Here is a 15554-nt window from a genome sequence, read left to right as displayed (position 1 = left end):
TCGATGCTTTTGAACTGTGGTGTTGGAGAAGACTCTTGAGAGTCCCTTATACTGCAAGGAGATCCAACCAGTCCATTCTAGAGGAGATCAATCCTGGATGTTCATTGGAGGGACTGATGCTAAAGCTGAAACTCCAATACTTTGGCCACCTCATGAGACGAGCTGACTCACTGGAAAAGACTCTGATGCTGGGAAAGGTTGGGGGCGGGAGGAGAAGGGGACGACGGAGAATGAGATGGCTGGATGGCATCACCGACTCTGTGGACATGAGTTTGAGTGTACTCCGGGAGTTGGTGATGGACAGGGAGGCCTGGCGTGCTGTGATTCATGGGGTCGCGGAGAGTCGGACACGACTGAGCGACTGAACTGAACTGAACTGACTGAATCAAGAGATTTGTCCCCTACTAGCTGGCTATCTGCACAGTTTACAGATTCTCTGGGGCATTATAAATCCCTTCTGCCCTCCCACGACGACCAGAAGTCCTGTCAAAGGGGCAGCGGAGGCACTGAGAGGCTGGGCACAGCTGCTGCCACCGAATCCCCAAGAGCCTGGCGCTTCTCAGCTCCCAGTGCCCGAGCAGAAGCAGCCTTTCTTCCTTAATTACTTTTTTTGGGGTGACTCCTCGCCTTTCTAATTAACTGACACAGTGATTAAAATCAATTCTCCCACAGACTTCCTTGATTTGCAAGCGTAAGAGGTGCCAAGTGACTTTCCTTATTAGTTCCCGCTTGTGCACGAATAAATGCCACCGACAGAGCATCTTTGGGAGAAACATCCAGGGGGAGAAACTTCCCTGCTGTCCAAGAGGAGCCGGGAGCTGGGCCCGTCAATCTGCCTATTTGTCAATTTCAGGGAGTTTGGCATTTCTGAAAGTAGTAGGCAGCTGTCAAACTGCCCACCCCAAACTGCTCCTGAATCAGGAATAAAAGGATGCTGAACTTCCATCGATGCCCAGGAACAGCCAGAGGCTGCAGGAGCCAGAGCAACCACAGGAGATCTTGGCTCTACAGAGAAGGTCCAGTCCAGCAGCCCTGGACTTGCTCACAGACGTCCCTCTCCTGCTGCCCTCCTCTCTGAAGCTCGGGCCCTGGCAACAGGACGAGGCTGTACACAACCTGGACTTGCTTCCTGCCGCAGAAAAGTGAGCAGATGCTGCCACAGAGGGAGTCGTGGGGAAGCGTTTAGGGAGGGAGGGATGGCAATTAAATGAGGAAGAGCTCTTGCACTGACCTTTCCGTGTTCTTGACTCTGCTGGACATGTTCCCTGAATGGAAAGGAAAAATAGGTTAAGGATGTGAGGGAGCTAGGGGGGTTAAGGAACTGGGCCCGGTGAGCTGAGCTGCTGCTCGTCTGCCCCACTTTAGCTTTCTGCCCACGGCTGGACCCTGAGCTGGAGCAGACCTGAGCACCATGCTCCCTGCATGGTGAGCTTTGTGCGTGAATCTCAAGGGCCCTGACTTTGTGCAGGGAATGCAGGGCAGAGCAAAGAGCAAACAAGGGCTGGGGAGCAACCCCCACTGCCGTGGGAACAGGGCCCATGCCGCCCATGATGTTCAGGGTTCCCACCTAACACCTCGGATGTGGCACAGATGAAACTGCAGCAGGTGACACACCTGACGCAGAGGAGGGGCTCACTGATGGCAGCCCATATATTTTGGGCACGGCTGGCATTCCAGGGCAGCCGACAGGATGAGGGCGAAGACAATGCCTTTTGGTTTTCGGTACCCTATCTTACACACCCTGACTGTTTGTCAAAACCGGCTTTCAGGCCAAGGTCAAACAAAGCTAATGTTATAAACCAAATGAAACAAATTTAAAAAAAATCAGCTAAAGAGTTGGGAGGGCGTGGACAGAATGAGAGATCCAGTGCCTCTGTAACTGTCTGGGCCTCTGGGCCCAAGGGGATTCCAGATTCTCTTCCAGGCCACGCCTCCAGGGCCAACACAACCCAAAGAAGCCTTCAACAGGCCCTCCCCCATCAGCAGACTGCACCCAAAACTTGCCCCAAAAGAGTCCCAAGTAGCTACAAAAGAGATTATTAAGCGAGCAAAGCAAAATAATAATACCACACATTTGCGTAAAAGTGGGGGAATTTCGATGCATTTGCTTGTAGATGCTTGGGAGTCCTGGAAGGACATTTGCACAACTGTTCACACTGTTGACCTCAGGGAGGGAGTTTGGTGGTTGGGGAGCAGAAGTCGGAGGGGAAAGAGACTTTCAATGTATGTGACCCCATGGACTGTAGCCCGCTGGGCTCCTCTGTCTATGGGATTTCCCAGGCAAGGATACTGTAGAGGGTTGCCATTTCCTCCTCCAGGTGATGTTCCTAACCCAGGGATCGAACTCTGATCTCTTGCATTGCAGGCTGATTCTTTAATGCTTGTGCCATCAGGGAAGCCCATATACATTACAGCAAAACCTTAAAGATGCCCAGACCAGAGTAGCAGGGTGAGGGGTGGTGAGGCTGAGCGTTCCACCTGGTTTGGATGTGGTCCCTCTCCTGGGTGCCAGGCCCTGGATGGACTTGTAGGGCCTGATTCTTCCTTGAATTCAGGGCTGGGTGAAGACCCTGCGGCTTTAAATCACCCTGGGCTCTCTTGAGGTAGTACACAGTTCTAACCCCAGCAAAAGAAGGAAAAGCCAAACAAGAATTTGGAATATAGCAGCTATTTCAAATGCCACCACCCCGCTGCCACCACCCATGCAGTCTGTAGGCTCATTTCCAGGCCAAGAACTATCCCCAGAATGGCAGCCTGGCCAGCAGGCCACAGTCCTTGGCCCCACACAGGGTTGCAGGCACCAGGGCTGAGCTGAGAGGCTGTGTTCCTCTCACCTTTCCCAGCAAGGCCAGGAGGAGGTGGCTGGGGCAGGTCACAGATTTACCAACGCTGTCACAGACTTTCCTGTTTCCCTTCGGTTTGGGAGGGGATGACCCACCTCTGACTTCTTCAGCCCTTGTTTCTTCACATGTGGAGCATCAAGAGACAGTTGCTGCACCCGTATCAGCATTTCTGGGGAGGAAACAGAGGGCTGTGGCCCAAGGCTTCCTCTTCTTGTTTCCCCAACACAGCCCTGTCCTGGGGCCAGGAGACTGAAGGCCCCGCCTGGCCTGGCTCACTGGATCACACCAGCCTTGCCTGCCACCTTCTGGCTACATGTCATCCCTGCACCTGCTGATAATAAAAGAGAGCGCAGGGTCCTCCATCCCTGGAAAAGTACCTATGCTGGCTGCATGCTCCTTTGAAGCACTGAATACAAGTCTTGAACAGGAGGTGCCTGATGATCCATAAAGGGCTTTAAGGTGCTACTGAAGAGCAGTTTTGTGGGGGAGACCAAGCCATGGCATTTACTCAGTTATATCCTTAGGTGGGAGACCCAGCAGGAGCTATACATGCTGGAGCTTCTCTAATACACAGAAAAGCAGGAAATTAGATCAAGTCAGAAATGGCTGGTTTTCCAGAGACGATGGAACCTTCCACCATCCCAGACCAGGACCTGCCCTAGCACAGCTCCCTGCCCCTCTGGCAGATCTCAGGCTGGATCTAGACCTGCCCCCTTATTAAAGGTCAGAGAAAACGCCAGACTCAAAGTGGAGCTGGGTGGGAGGGCTGGCCACTGTCAGCAGATTCAAGACAGCTGCTGCTGCTGCTGCTGCTGCTAAGTCACTTCAGTCGTGTCCGACTGTGCGACCCCATAGACGGCAGCCCACCAGGCTCCCCCGTCCCTGGGATTTTCCAGGCAAGAGTACTGGAGTGGGGTGCCATTGCATTCTCCAATTGGTGCTTTAATATTAGAAGAAAAGGGAGGAGTGTGCACAGAATAGCCTTCACTGGTGTCTGCAGAGATGGACTGTGTGTATATGGAGTATTAAAGAGGGAATACTCTCATGTAAATGTATTACAGCCTGCACACAGGTGGTTATAATGTGTGGCAAACCCTAGATGAAAGAAAGGAAATGTAGTTGAGCCAAACTAGGGGGGGAATGTGGGCCTGGTGAGACTATGGGTAATTTACTCAATCTATTCTCTGAGGCTCAACTTCCTCATCTGTACAATGGGCAGAGACTGTGGTGAGGATTAAATGAGGTGCTTCCTGCTGCTGCTGCTGCTAAGTCACTTCAGTCGTGTCCGACTCTGTGTGACCCCATAGACGGAAGCCCACCAGGCTCCCCCGTCCCTGGGATTCTCCAGGCAAGAACACTGGAGTGGGTTGCCATTTCCTTCTCCAATGTGTGAAAGTGAAAAGTGAAAGTGAAGTCGCTCAGTCGTGTCCGACCCTTAGCGACCCCATGGACTGCAGGCTACCAGGCTCCTCCATCCATGGGATTTTCTAGGCAAGAGTACTGGAGTGGCTTGCCATTGCCTTCTCTGGAGGTGCTTCCTAGCGCAGAGTAAATACCTGATAAGGGGTAATGGATATTAGGATCAGTTCTTATTCAATCCTGCTGAGTAAAGCTGGCACCGGGGTTAAAGGAAGCAGCCCTTCCCAGCACCTGCGCTCTATTGCTGCGGCTGCTCTCCACCTCTGCGGACCAACACAGGAAGTGACTGAGTGCACCTGGCTTCAGCCAGTACATGACTCGGACCCCTCTCACAGCCCAGGTTCCTAGGCAAAGTTGCAACCCTCCCATCTGCAGCCCCGGGCAGGAACGGTACCGTCCACGTGGAGAATCTGCACCCCCCAGGAGCGGGCGTTGCTCAGGAGGCTGCTGCTGTGCCCACTGCCGCCTCCGCTGCTGCTGCCCTGGAAAGACAAGCAGAGTCAGGCAGGAGCACGAGACCCCCGCCTGAGGCTCAACCACCTGGGGACAGGCTGGCCTGGCTTCTGGGAGCTCCGGGTCATCCATGTGCAGAGCTGTTGCGAGAAGGTGGGCAGGGGAGGAAGCACAGAGCCTGGAGAGTCGACTCCAAACACTGGCAGGACCCTGTCCTCCGCACGGGCTGGCCACCTTGGCCGGCCGATCTGGCTGGCGGCTCTGCTCCAGCCACCGTGGGACCAGGAAGGGACATGTGTGTTCATGTCCCTTGTCGGCTTGTCGGGAAAGCCTCTGTCAGGAATGCTCTGAGCCCACAGGAGGGACACAATAAACACCAGTGACAGTCACCCTCATGGTGCAAGAAGCCTCATCGTGCAGGAAGCTAGACTGGCCACATCACCCTCCTGTGTCACAGCCCAAGGCCGGGGCACCCGCCTGAAGGCACTTGAACCACTCCTCTGCAAGATCACATTAACTCCTCCTGCTGCCACTCAACTGCAATGGCCCTGGGGCCTCACAGAAGGGATAAATAGCTACATGCGAAAGACGACCCACCGCGTTTCTCCCAGGTTCTTATTAAGATCATGGAGTCAAAACCTGGTTCTTCCACCTCCAGCCCGGGTGACTCTGGACAGATGACTGAACTCCTCTGAGCCCCACTTCCTCGTCAGAAAGGAGGAAACCACGACAGTGCTACAAGTCTGGCTGGGCGTGCCTTTTGTGTCAGAGGTTCAGAAGAACCTTCGGAGGCGGGGCTCATTCTCTCCCTGCGCCAGACACACCCACCTCCAGCCCGGCCCCCTCGGCTCACCTGGTTTCTGATGGCCTTCTGCAGGAGCTCCTTCCCTCTGCTCAGAGGCACCTGGCGGAAGAAAGGAGCAATGGGGGAGCTGTGGAGACCACCTGCGCACAAACACACGTTTCCACAGGGGCTGGCCAGGACGTCTGGGAGTCATGTCCCTTGAAAAGCTGGGAGCAGGGACAGAAGTGAAAGTTGGGAGAACCTTCCAGAGGTAAAGGTAAAGCCATCCTCAGGTTTAGGTCACTCACAGGGAGCTGCAGCCTGGGCGGCCTGGAGCCTGGGGAGGGGCATTTTGAATTCACCTGAGGTCAAGTGTTACAAAGGTCCCGAGACCTCTCTTCTTGTTATTTTTTTAGACCTCTCTTTAAAAGCTCACATTCCCCAGCAGACATGTGTCGGTCAATCCTAACAAGCCCTCTCTGGTTTATTCCCCTACTGTTTCTTTCTTTTCCTTATTTTTTAAAAAATGTTTATTTATTTTTGGCTGCGCTGGTCTTCAGTGCTGCATATGGACTTTTTCTAGTTGTGGTAAGCAGGGGCTACTCGAGATGCGGTGTGTGAGCTTTTCTTGTTGCACAGCGCAAGCTCTAGAGAAAACAGATTCAATAGTTGCGGTGCATGGGCTTAGTTGCCCCATGGTACGTGGGATCTTCCTGGACCAGGGATCAAATCCAAGTCCCCTGCAATGGCAGATGGATTCTTAACCACTGAACCACCAGGAAAGTCCTCCCCTACTATTTCTGAATCTCAGACTCTGATGTCCCAGGAAAAGTGAATATTTATCACAGAAGGGAGGGCATCGGGACGGCATGTCGCTGAGGTGTGTGGATCCAGAGCTGTGATAAGATAGTTTCAGCCCCTGAATTCAAATGAGAGATTAAAACAAACCAGATGAAACTAAAACCAGAAACTGTTGAAGCGGGCTCACAAAGGCCTACTTCCTTCGTTTACTAGACACACCCTTCCCGCCCCACGAGGTTCTTACTGGGTCCATGGCTTTCTGTGCGGGCCTGGCACGGCTGCCTTTTGGGTTGGCCATGGGCGGTGTATCCACTGTGACCTCGCTGGGGCTGGGGCAGCCTCTGTGACTTGTCCTGCTGCTCTCGGCCTTCGCCTCCCTGCGGCTGGATACGATGTAACTTACTTCTTTGCTCAGAAAACCCTCAATTACCTGAAACCAGATCACAGAGGTGGCTGAAACCCAAAAGGCAGAAGTAGAATCATCAATATTGACAGGTCGAGGAAGGAAATCAGGTTGGCTCACAGAAGCTCCAGAATCAATGTCCTTAAATAGACCAGAATGCAATCCTGTGCTGGGCCCCTGAGAAGACATCATCCCCAAATATAATAAGGTTTATGGACAAGACAGAGGTTCTTGACTCCAGAACTGTAGCTCCTCCCAGCAGAACCTTGTGGGCTCTGAGTATCTGACTAGTTGGGGTTTGCCCAGAGTGAGAGCACGCTGATGGGACTGAAGGATTGAGACCTCAGCTGAGCCATGATTTCACTGTGAAGACACCCCGGGCCATCCAGAGGCTGCAACTGTCATCCTGATCACACTACCAGGAGGAGCCTGAAATGAAACTGGGTTCTGGAGATCACTCAGCTGCATTTAAGAATCCACTCATCTTACCTGCAAGCCCTTCATGACACTGAGAGGGTCTGACTCATCCTAAGAAACCCCAAAGAGTGCTGGAGACACAATGACACAACTCATGTCTGGGGGAAGAAGAAAAGATGGAAATAAGCAGTAGTGAGCTGGCAAATGCTTAATGCAGGACTCTTGGGGTGAAAGAAAAAAAAACAAAAACTCTGCTTTGTAGCATTTGCTGGTTTCTGTGGGGTAAAATACTACTGGGGCCAATTTCAAAGTAGCCACATGAGATCCCTGAATGTGGAACTGGAAAGAGATGCTGACGACTGGTTCTCACGAGCCAGGACCAGCCAGCCCCAGCACACCTGTGAAAGGAAGGAAGGATGGTCTCTCTGAAGTGTGACTGCAGAAACCTGGCGCTGAGGTTTAAAAAAGAAGGGAAGGTCCCTCAAAAAGCTAACCATGGATTACCACCTGACTCAGCAGTTCCTCTCTGAGGTATACGTCCAACAGAACTGAAAACAGGGACTCGAATGGACACTGTCCACCCATGCTCACAGCAGCATTATTCACAATAGCTAAACAGTAGAAACAAACTGAGCGTCCATTATCGTATGAGTGGATAAGCAAACTGTGGTCTGTCCATAAAGTGGGGCACTATTCAGTCCTGAGAGAGAAATGAACTCTGATCTACTCTAGAGCATGCGTGAGCCTTGAAACCTTTACGTTAAAGTGTAACAAACCAGAAACAAAAGGACCCACATCAGTGATCCTGCTCATATGAGGTGTCTAGAATGGGCAAATTCAGAAACAGAATGTAGATGTGAACTCTGGGGAGGTAGGGGGAGGTGAAATGGGAAGTTCTTGCTTAAAGGTTACAGAGCTTCTGTTTGGGGTGAAAAAAGTTTGGGAAACAGACAGTGATGGTTATACAACAGGGTGAATGTAATTAATGTCCATGAATTTAAAACTAATTAATTTACAGGGACTTCTCTGGTAGTCCAGTGATTAAGAATCCAGCTTCCAATGCAGGAGATATGGGTTCCATCTCTGGTTGGGGAACTAAGTCCATACGCTGCAATTACTGAGCCTGTGTGCCACAATTAAGACCCTGGCAGCCAAAATTTTAAAAAAATAATTTTTTTTTAAATTAAGAAGAATGAACCTATAAACAGTTACAAAAGCATATTTTATGTCATATAAGTTTTATCACAATTTTAAAAAATCTTTAAAGCTACTGTTTAAGGAGTATGTCTGTCTATCTTCTGTAATATGGCAAAAAGATAAATGATTTCATGGCCACACATTTCTCCTATCCCAACACATCCACTTCTTAGCAATGCCACTCTGCTGTTCCAGTTCTCCAGAATTCTAGAATAAACAGAAATTACTTTTCTAATTAGAAAAAAAAATTAACTTTACTTTTAAAAAATGGTTTACATTTAAACTACTTTGGAAAATGCAGTGATACCCCTGAAAATACCTGGAAGTCACAGGCAGAACCCCTCTCTAGCTCCTGCCCTATAATTCATGAAGGCACGTGGCACCACAGGGGAGAAGCAGGTTACCTACCCCACCCAGCTGCTGAATGGCCCCCGTCAAAAACTGGAGGTTCTTGCCGGCAGGCAGATCCAAGTAGAAGGACTTTCCAGAAAAGGGCTGCCTCCTGGCATCTGGTGAGCTCTTCTGGCATTTTCCCAGACAACTGGAAACTCCAAGCTGAGCTCCTAGAAAACAATAATAAAGGGGAAGATAGTGAAAAGCTTGAGGTAAGAGAGAGCCCCGGGGGTCAAGGAGCCTTCGTGGCCAACAGCCCCTGTGTGGTTCCTGGCCAGGCCCTGGGCACCAAGATGGACACGAGACTCCTGTTCCTGCCCTTGGGAAGCCCAGGTGCAGAGAAACCCAATCCTCATACATGGATGTTGGGAATGTAAAATGGTGCAGCCACTTTAGACAACAGTGCAGCTGTTTCTCAAAAGGTTAAGTATAGAGTTAACATAAGACTCAGCAATCCAATTCTTAGGCATACTCCCAGGAGAAATGAAAACCTACATCCAGATAAAGTTCATAGCAGCATTATTCACTGTAGCCCCAAAGTGGAAACAATTCAAACATGAATAAAACAGTAAGCAAAATGCAGTATATTCATATGATGGAATACTATTTGGCAATAAAAATCAATGAACTATCAGGACTTCCCTGGTGGTCCTGTAATTAAGAGTCTGCCTGCCAATGCAAGGGAAACCAGTTCAATCCCTGGTTGGGGAACTAAGATCCTACATGCCACAGGGATCCAGTGGCAGCGAAATTAATTAATTAATGAAAAAAGTGAAAGTGAAAGCCACTCAGTTGTGTCCTACTCTTTGCAGTCCATGGAATTGTCCAGGCCAGAATACTGGAGTGGGTAGCCTATCCCTTCTCCAGCGCATCTTCCCAACCCAAGAATCAAACCAGGGTCTCCTGCATTGTAGGCAGATTCTTTACCAACTGAGCTATCGGGGAAGCCCTGATAGCTGCACTCAATATGCCAGCAAATTTGGAAAACTCAGCAGTGGCCACAGGACTGGAAAAGGTCAGTTTTCATCCCAAAGAAAGGCAACACCAAAGAATGTTCAAACTAACGCACAATTGCACTCATCTCACACACTAACAAAGTAATGCTTAAAATTCTCCAAGCCAGGCTTCAACAGTATGTGAACCGAGAACTTTCAGATGTTCAAGCTGGATTTAGAAAAGGCAGAGGAACCAGAGATCAAATTGCCAACATCCACTGGATAGTAGAAAAAGCAAGAGAGTTCCAGAAAAATATCTACTTCTCCTTCACTGATTGTGTGGATCACAACAAACTGTAGAAAATCCATAAAGAGATGGGAATACCAGACCACCTGACCTGCCTCCTGAGAAATCTGTATGCAGGTCAAGAAGCAACAGTTAAGACCAGACATGGAACAATGGACTGGTTCCAAATTGGGAAAGGAGTACGTCAAGGCTGTATATTGTCACCCTGCTTATTTAACTTACATGCAGAGTACATCATGAGAAATGCTGGGCTAGATGAAGCACAAGCTGGAATCAAGATGGCAGGGAGAAATAACAATAACCTCAGGTATAGAGATGACACCACTCTTATGGCAGAAAACAAAGAACTAGAGAGACTCTTGAGCGTGAAAGAGAATGAAAAAGCTGGCTTAAAACTCAACATTCAAAAAACTAATGTCATAGAATCTGGTCCCATCACTTCTCGGCAAATAGATGGGGAAATAATGGAAACAGTCACAGACTTTATTTTCTTGGGCTTCAAAATCACTGCAGATGGTGACTGCAGACGTGAAATTAAATGCTTGCTTCTTGGAAGAAAAGCTATGACTAACCTGGACAGCATATTAAAAAGCAGAGACATTACCTTGCCAGCAAAGGTCTGTCTAGTCGAAGCTATGGTTTTTCCAGTAGTTATGTATGGACATGAGATTTGGACCATAAAGAAAGTTGAGCGCCAAAGAATTGATGCTTTTGAACCTTGAACTGTGGTGTTGGAGAAGACTCTTGAGAGTCTCTTGGACTGCAAGGAGATCAAACCAGTCAATCCTGAAAGAAATCAGTCCTGAATATTCATTGGAAGGACTGATGCTGAAGCTGAAGCTCCAATACTTTGGCCACCTGATGCGAAGAACTGACTCATTGGAAAAGACCCTGATGCTGAGAAAGACTGAAGGCAGGAGAAGGGGGAGAGAGAGGATGAGATGGCTGGATGGTATCACTGACTTGATGGACATGAGTTTGAGCAAGCTCCGGGAGTGCGTGATGGACAGGGAAGCCTGGCGTGCTGCAGTCCATGGGGTCGAAAAGAGTCGGACATGACTGAGCGACTGAACTGAACTGAATGAAAAAAAATATCTTCCCAAAATAGTTCCTGGTCTAATGAAGTCAGAGGTGGACGCAAAGGAGAGAGTAAACAAGAATATGAGACTGACAAAACTAAGAGGGCAGATACTGACTGCGGTGGCTTCTCCTGTGGAGCACGGGCTCCAGGGCATGTGGACTTCAGTAGTTGCGGGACACAGGCTCAGTAGTTGCGGTTCCCGGGCTCCAGAGTACAGGCTCAACAGTTGCGCGGCATGGACATAGTTGCTCCAAGGCGTGTGAGATCTTCCCAGATCAGGGATCGAACTTGTGTCTCCTGTATCGGCAGGTGGATTCTTTACCACTGAGCCACCAGGGAAGCCCCTGGACCTCATATTTTAAAAAATTTCCTAAAACTCTTTGATTCTATAAATTCCTGCAACTCTCCTATCTACCATCCAGTCAGATTTTTAATCGGACCTCCTCAGTTAAACCCTGCTTGCACTGATGAGATACTATTTTCCTTTTTCTGAGTTACAAATTACTTATTTGTCCTTGTAGTATCTTCAGCTTCATATTCTTGTTTACTCACTCCTTTGGGTCTCCATTAGACCAAAAACTATTTGGGGAAGAGATTTTTTTTTTTAATTTGGCTGCACTGGGTCTTAGTTTCGTCAGGTGGTATCTTTAGCTGTAGCATGTGGGATCTAGTTCCCCGACCACTGATTGAACTCAGGCCCCCTGCATTGGGAGCTTGGAGTATTAGCCACGTGACCACCAAGAAAGTCCCTGGGAAGAGATGTTTGACTTACATGTGATTACCATTCCCATAACGCTTAAACTAGATCCTGCTTTCCCATCCTCAGCTAGCATCTGACCTTCAAGCATTCACCCTCTGGTCCTGTAAGCCTCCCTTTTCCTGAAAGTCCTAGGTATATAGAGACCGAAAACTGGAAAGTCAGCTTGGCATTTAACAGAAAAGCCCTTTGTTCTGAGCCCTGCCTCCATCTCTTACTAGCTGTGCAACCCTGAGTAAGCCTAATCTTACTTAGGATGTTTCAGTCTCGATTTCCTCACTTCTGAAATAGTGGTAATAAAAAACACCCACTCTCATGGGCAGTCCATATGGGATACGTAAAATATCATAAATGGTGTCAGGTAATGGTATTTAGGAGCTATTCAAATACTTAATAAGCACTCAGGATGGAGACTGGCCAGAAACATCTGATCCAGCCATACCAGGAATACCAGCTGGATGTCAGGCCAGGGCATTATTCTAACTGTAGCCATTCTGGGTCCCTCCCTAAGGCCATCTTCTCCAGAAGGTGAGCCATGTGGGGTCATAGCTCCCCAACCAGGGACTGAACCGGTAACCCCTGCACTGGGAGGTGAAGTCTAAACCACTGAACCACCAGGGAACCACCTTTTATTGAGCAGTCTAACTGACATGATACAACATGATGATTCAATATTTGCACAGAAGGCTTTCTCAGAGCAAGCCCTTCTGACATTCACACAGGCCTACAACTTTCTCCACAGGACCTAATCCTAGGGAGACCTCTGAAGGAAGAAGGAGTGAGATGAGATGAATGGCAGAGTCAGACACCGGCGTGTGGGTGTGGGCGGTGCCGCGCTGGGTGAACAGCAAGCCGAGAGCACAAGAGTGCCAGGGCTCGCAGGAGGGTGAGACTGGAGAATGGCTTCTAGTTGTGCTCAGTGGGTCCCTGCCTGCCTGTAGCCAGTGCCAGGTAAGCAGTCCAGCACCAACCAGAGACAGGAGGGTAACATCAGGGCAGTGGTGGAGTGTGAGTGTGTGTGAAGCAGTTAACAAAAGGTCAGGGTCAAGGGGAGTTGTGAAGTCAAGGAGGTCAGTGAGCTGGCTGGCACAAATGAGCTTCCCTCCCTCCTCACCATTCATTTGGTGAATTAGGAAATTACAACTCAAGGGAAACCGCAGCTCTTGCAAATGAGCAGTACAAGGCAACATGTATTACACGGCGGTGGTGATTGAGCCCACATTGGAACTAAGCACTTCCCACCTTAGGGCAGTTCTCCTCCTCTAACCAAACCCCAACCCCTGCCCTCCAAGGAGGAGTATAGCATAGAACCTAAGCTTTTGCATCTTCCTTCCAGGAGCACATTATCAGTTAGCGTGGCTAGCAGTCTCAAGGGAACATTAGCTTCTAAGAAAATATGAGGCAACCGAAGAAAGCCAAGTACTATAAAAGAAGCTTTCTCTGGCATAGGTTGTCCTTCTGTCATAAGTAATGGACCAGACAGAAAGAAGAATTTTAAAGCATAATCAATATCTCAAGAAGGCAAGGAGCATACTAGAAACATAAAAGAACAGCAGGTAAATAAAATAATTGAAGATATGGGATATAAAAAGATACAATAGTTAAAAAACACCTCAAATAATTTTTAAAAATCCAGTTTAAAAATGAGCAACAGATAGCTATTTCTCCAAAGGTATACAAATGACCAATAAGCACATGAAAAGATACACAAGGGCATTAGCCTTGTTGCTGCTGCTGCTGCTAAGTCACTTCAGTCATGTCCGACTCTGTGCGACCCCATAGACGGCAGCCCACCAGGCTCCCCCGTCCCTGGGATTCTCCAGGCAAGAACACTGCAGTGGGTTGCCATTTCCTTCTCCAGTGCATGAAAGTGAAAAGTGAAAGTGAAGCCACTCAGTCATGTCCGACTCTTCGCGACCCCATGGACTGCAGCCCACCAGGCTCCTCCATCCATGGGGTTTTCCAGGCAAGAGTACTCGAGTGGGGTGCCATTGCCTTCTCCCATTAGCCTTGTTAGGAAAATGTAAATTGAAACCACAAAGAGATACCACTTCAATCCCACTGTCTGTGTGCTGAGTCCCTCAGTCGTGTCCATCTCTTTGTGACTCCGTGGACTTTAGCCTGCCAGGTTCCTCTGTCCAAGGGGATTCTCCAGGCAAGCATACTGGAGCGGGTTGCCATGCCCTCCTCTAGGGGATCTTCCCAACCCAGGGATTGCACCCAGGTCTCCTGCATTGCAGGCAGATTCTTTACCGTCTGAGCCATGAGGGAAGTCCAATAAGAGAATTGCTTAGCAGGCCCCAGCGAAATATGAACTCCCGACATCTGGTTTATAAGACCAGTGCTCTAAACCCTGAGCTATAAGGTCTCATGCCAAACCCACTAGGATGGCTTTAACAAAAAAATGACAGATAATAACAAGTATCAGTGAGGACCTACAGAACTGGAATCCTCATACTTTGTTGATGGGAATGTAAATGGTGTAGCCAATGGGGAAAGTCTGCCAGTTCCTCAAAAAGTTCAACAGAGACTTACCATAGGACCCAGCAATTATCCTTCTAGGTATACATTCAAAGAAAAAAATGATAACCTGGAAACAAATGTTTATAACAGTATTATTCATCATAGTCAGGAAACAGAAAACTCTTATGTCCATCAACTAATGAACGGATAAAATGTGGTAATCCACACAAAGGCACTAAAGAACATGAGTCTCCAGATTGAAAGTTTCCACCAAGTGCTAGCTCCATGAGTGAAAAAAGTCCCATGGCACACTATTCATGGAGTTTCAGGGTGTTGAAGAGAAAGAGAGGATTTGGGCTTCATTTCAGGTAATATTGGAGAGCAGGTTACCTAAAAGCCCTCCTAACACAAATATCTAAAACTACCAGCTGAAATAGAAATACCAATCCTATCTAACTGCTAAGTCCACAAAATTAGTAAGAAGACAACAAAAATGCCCCACATGATGAGCAAGTTGAAAACCACAGTGGTGAAAGAGAATGCTGACTGCCCTGAGGGAGTCTGTGGACTTAAAACAAAGGGCTTGGGACTGAAGAGCCATGTGAGACCTGGAGATGAGGTCGTGTGCAAGCCTAAAGTGGGTAGTGAGGATTGGGAACTCCTGCATGAATCTAGGAGAAAAGGGAAGCCAGAAAATAATCCATCCACTGGAAAAGACAAAAAAGGAATACTGCCTACCTTAGCCTGGGCTCCACATGAAAGGAAAATCTTCACTGAGAATCCAAAGTACAAGCCTCTCAAGAGACTGGAGTTCAAATTTATACTAGTCATGTGGATTAAGAACCCACTACCCCCATCACCCAACAGAGATTAACATTAAAAAGTAATCCCAGCTAGGGTTTCCCTGGTGGCTCAGTGGTAAAGAATCCACCTGCCAATGTGGGAGACATGGGTTCGACCCCTGATCTGGGAAGATCCCACATGCCTTGGAGCAGCTGAACCCAAGACTTAATTATTGAGCCTGTGCTCTAGAGGCTGCCTGCCCTAGAGATCGTGCTCTGCAACAGGAGAGACCACTTCAATGAGAAGCGAGTGCACGACAACGAGAGTGACCCTCCTGGATGTAACTAGAAAGAGGCTGAGTAGAAAAGAAGACCCGGTGCAATAAAAAATGAATAAATAAGAATTTTTTAAAAACAGAGCAATGTGCACAATCATTTGCAGATGCATGGTTGATGCTCAGTTGCTAAGTCGTGTCTGACTCTGCAGCCCCATAAACTTTACATGACTACTGGAAAAAC

At 48.6% G+C, this 15554-nt stretch overlaps 1 protein-coding gene across 1 annotated transcript in view; it reads right to left on the bottom strand.

Moving 5' to 3' along the window:
• DBF4B (DBF4B-CDC7 kinase regulatory subunit) overlaps positions 1–15554 on the bottom strand; it is a 42209-nt gene that overhangs the window by 11556 nt on the left and 15099 nt on the right. Inside the window, exons 4-9 of the mRNA XM_055398751.2 lie at positions 8726–8880; positions 6545–6730; positions 5569–5619; positions 4657–4744; positions 2939–3012; positions 1232–1265 (exon numbers count right to left, since the gene is read on the bottom strand). Coding sequence (XP_055254726.2) covers positions 1232–1265; positions 2939–3012; positions 4657–4744; positions 5569–5619; positions 6545–6730; positions 8726–8880 — 588 coding nt within the window. The remainder of the gene's footprint in view (positions 1–1231; positions 1266–2938; positions 3013–4656; positions 4745–5568; positions 5620–6544; positions 6731–8725; positions 8881–15554) is intronic.

The sequence above is a fragment of the Moschus berezovskii genome, chromosome 20 (assembly GCF_049115385.1).
Source record: "Moschus berezovskii isolate FMDL1 chromosome 20, NW_MosBer_1.0, whole genome shotgun sequence".
NCBI classification, from domain to species: domain Eukaryota; kingdom Metazoa; phylum Chordata; class Mammalia; order Artiodactyla; family Moschidae; genus Moschus; species Moschus berezovskii.
This window is presented reverse-complemented; position numbering and strand designations above follow the sequence as displayed.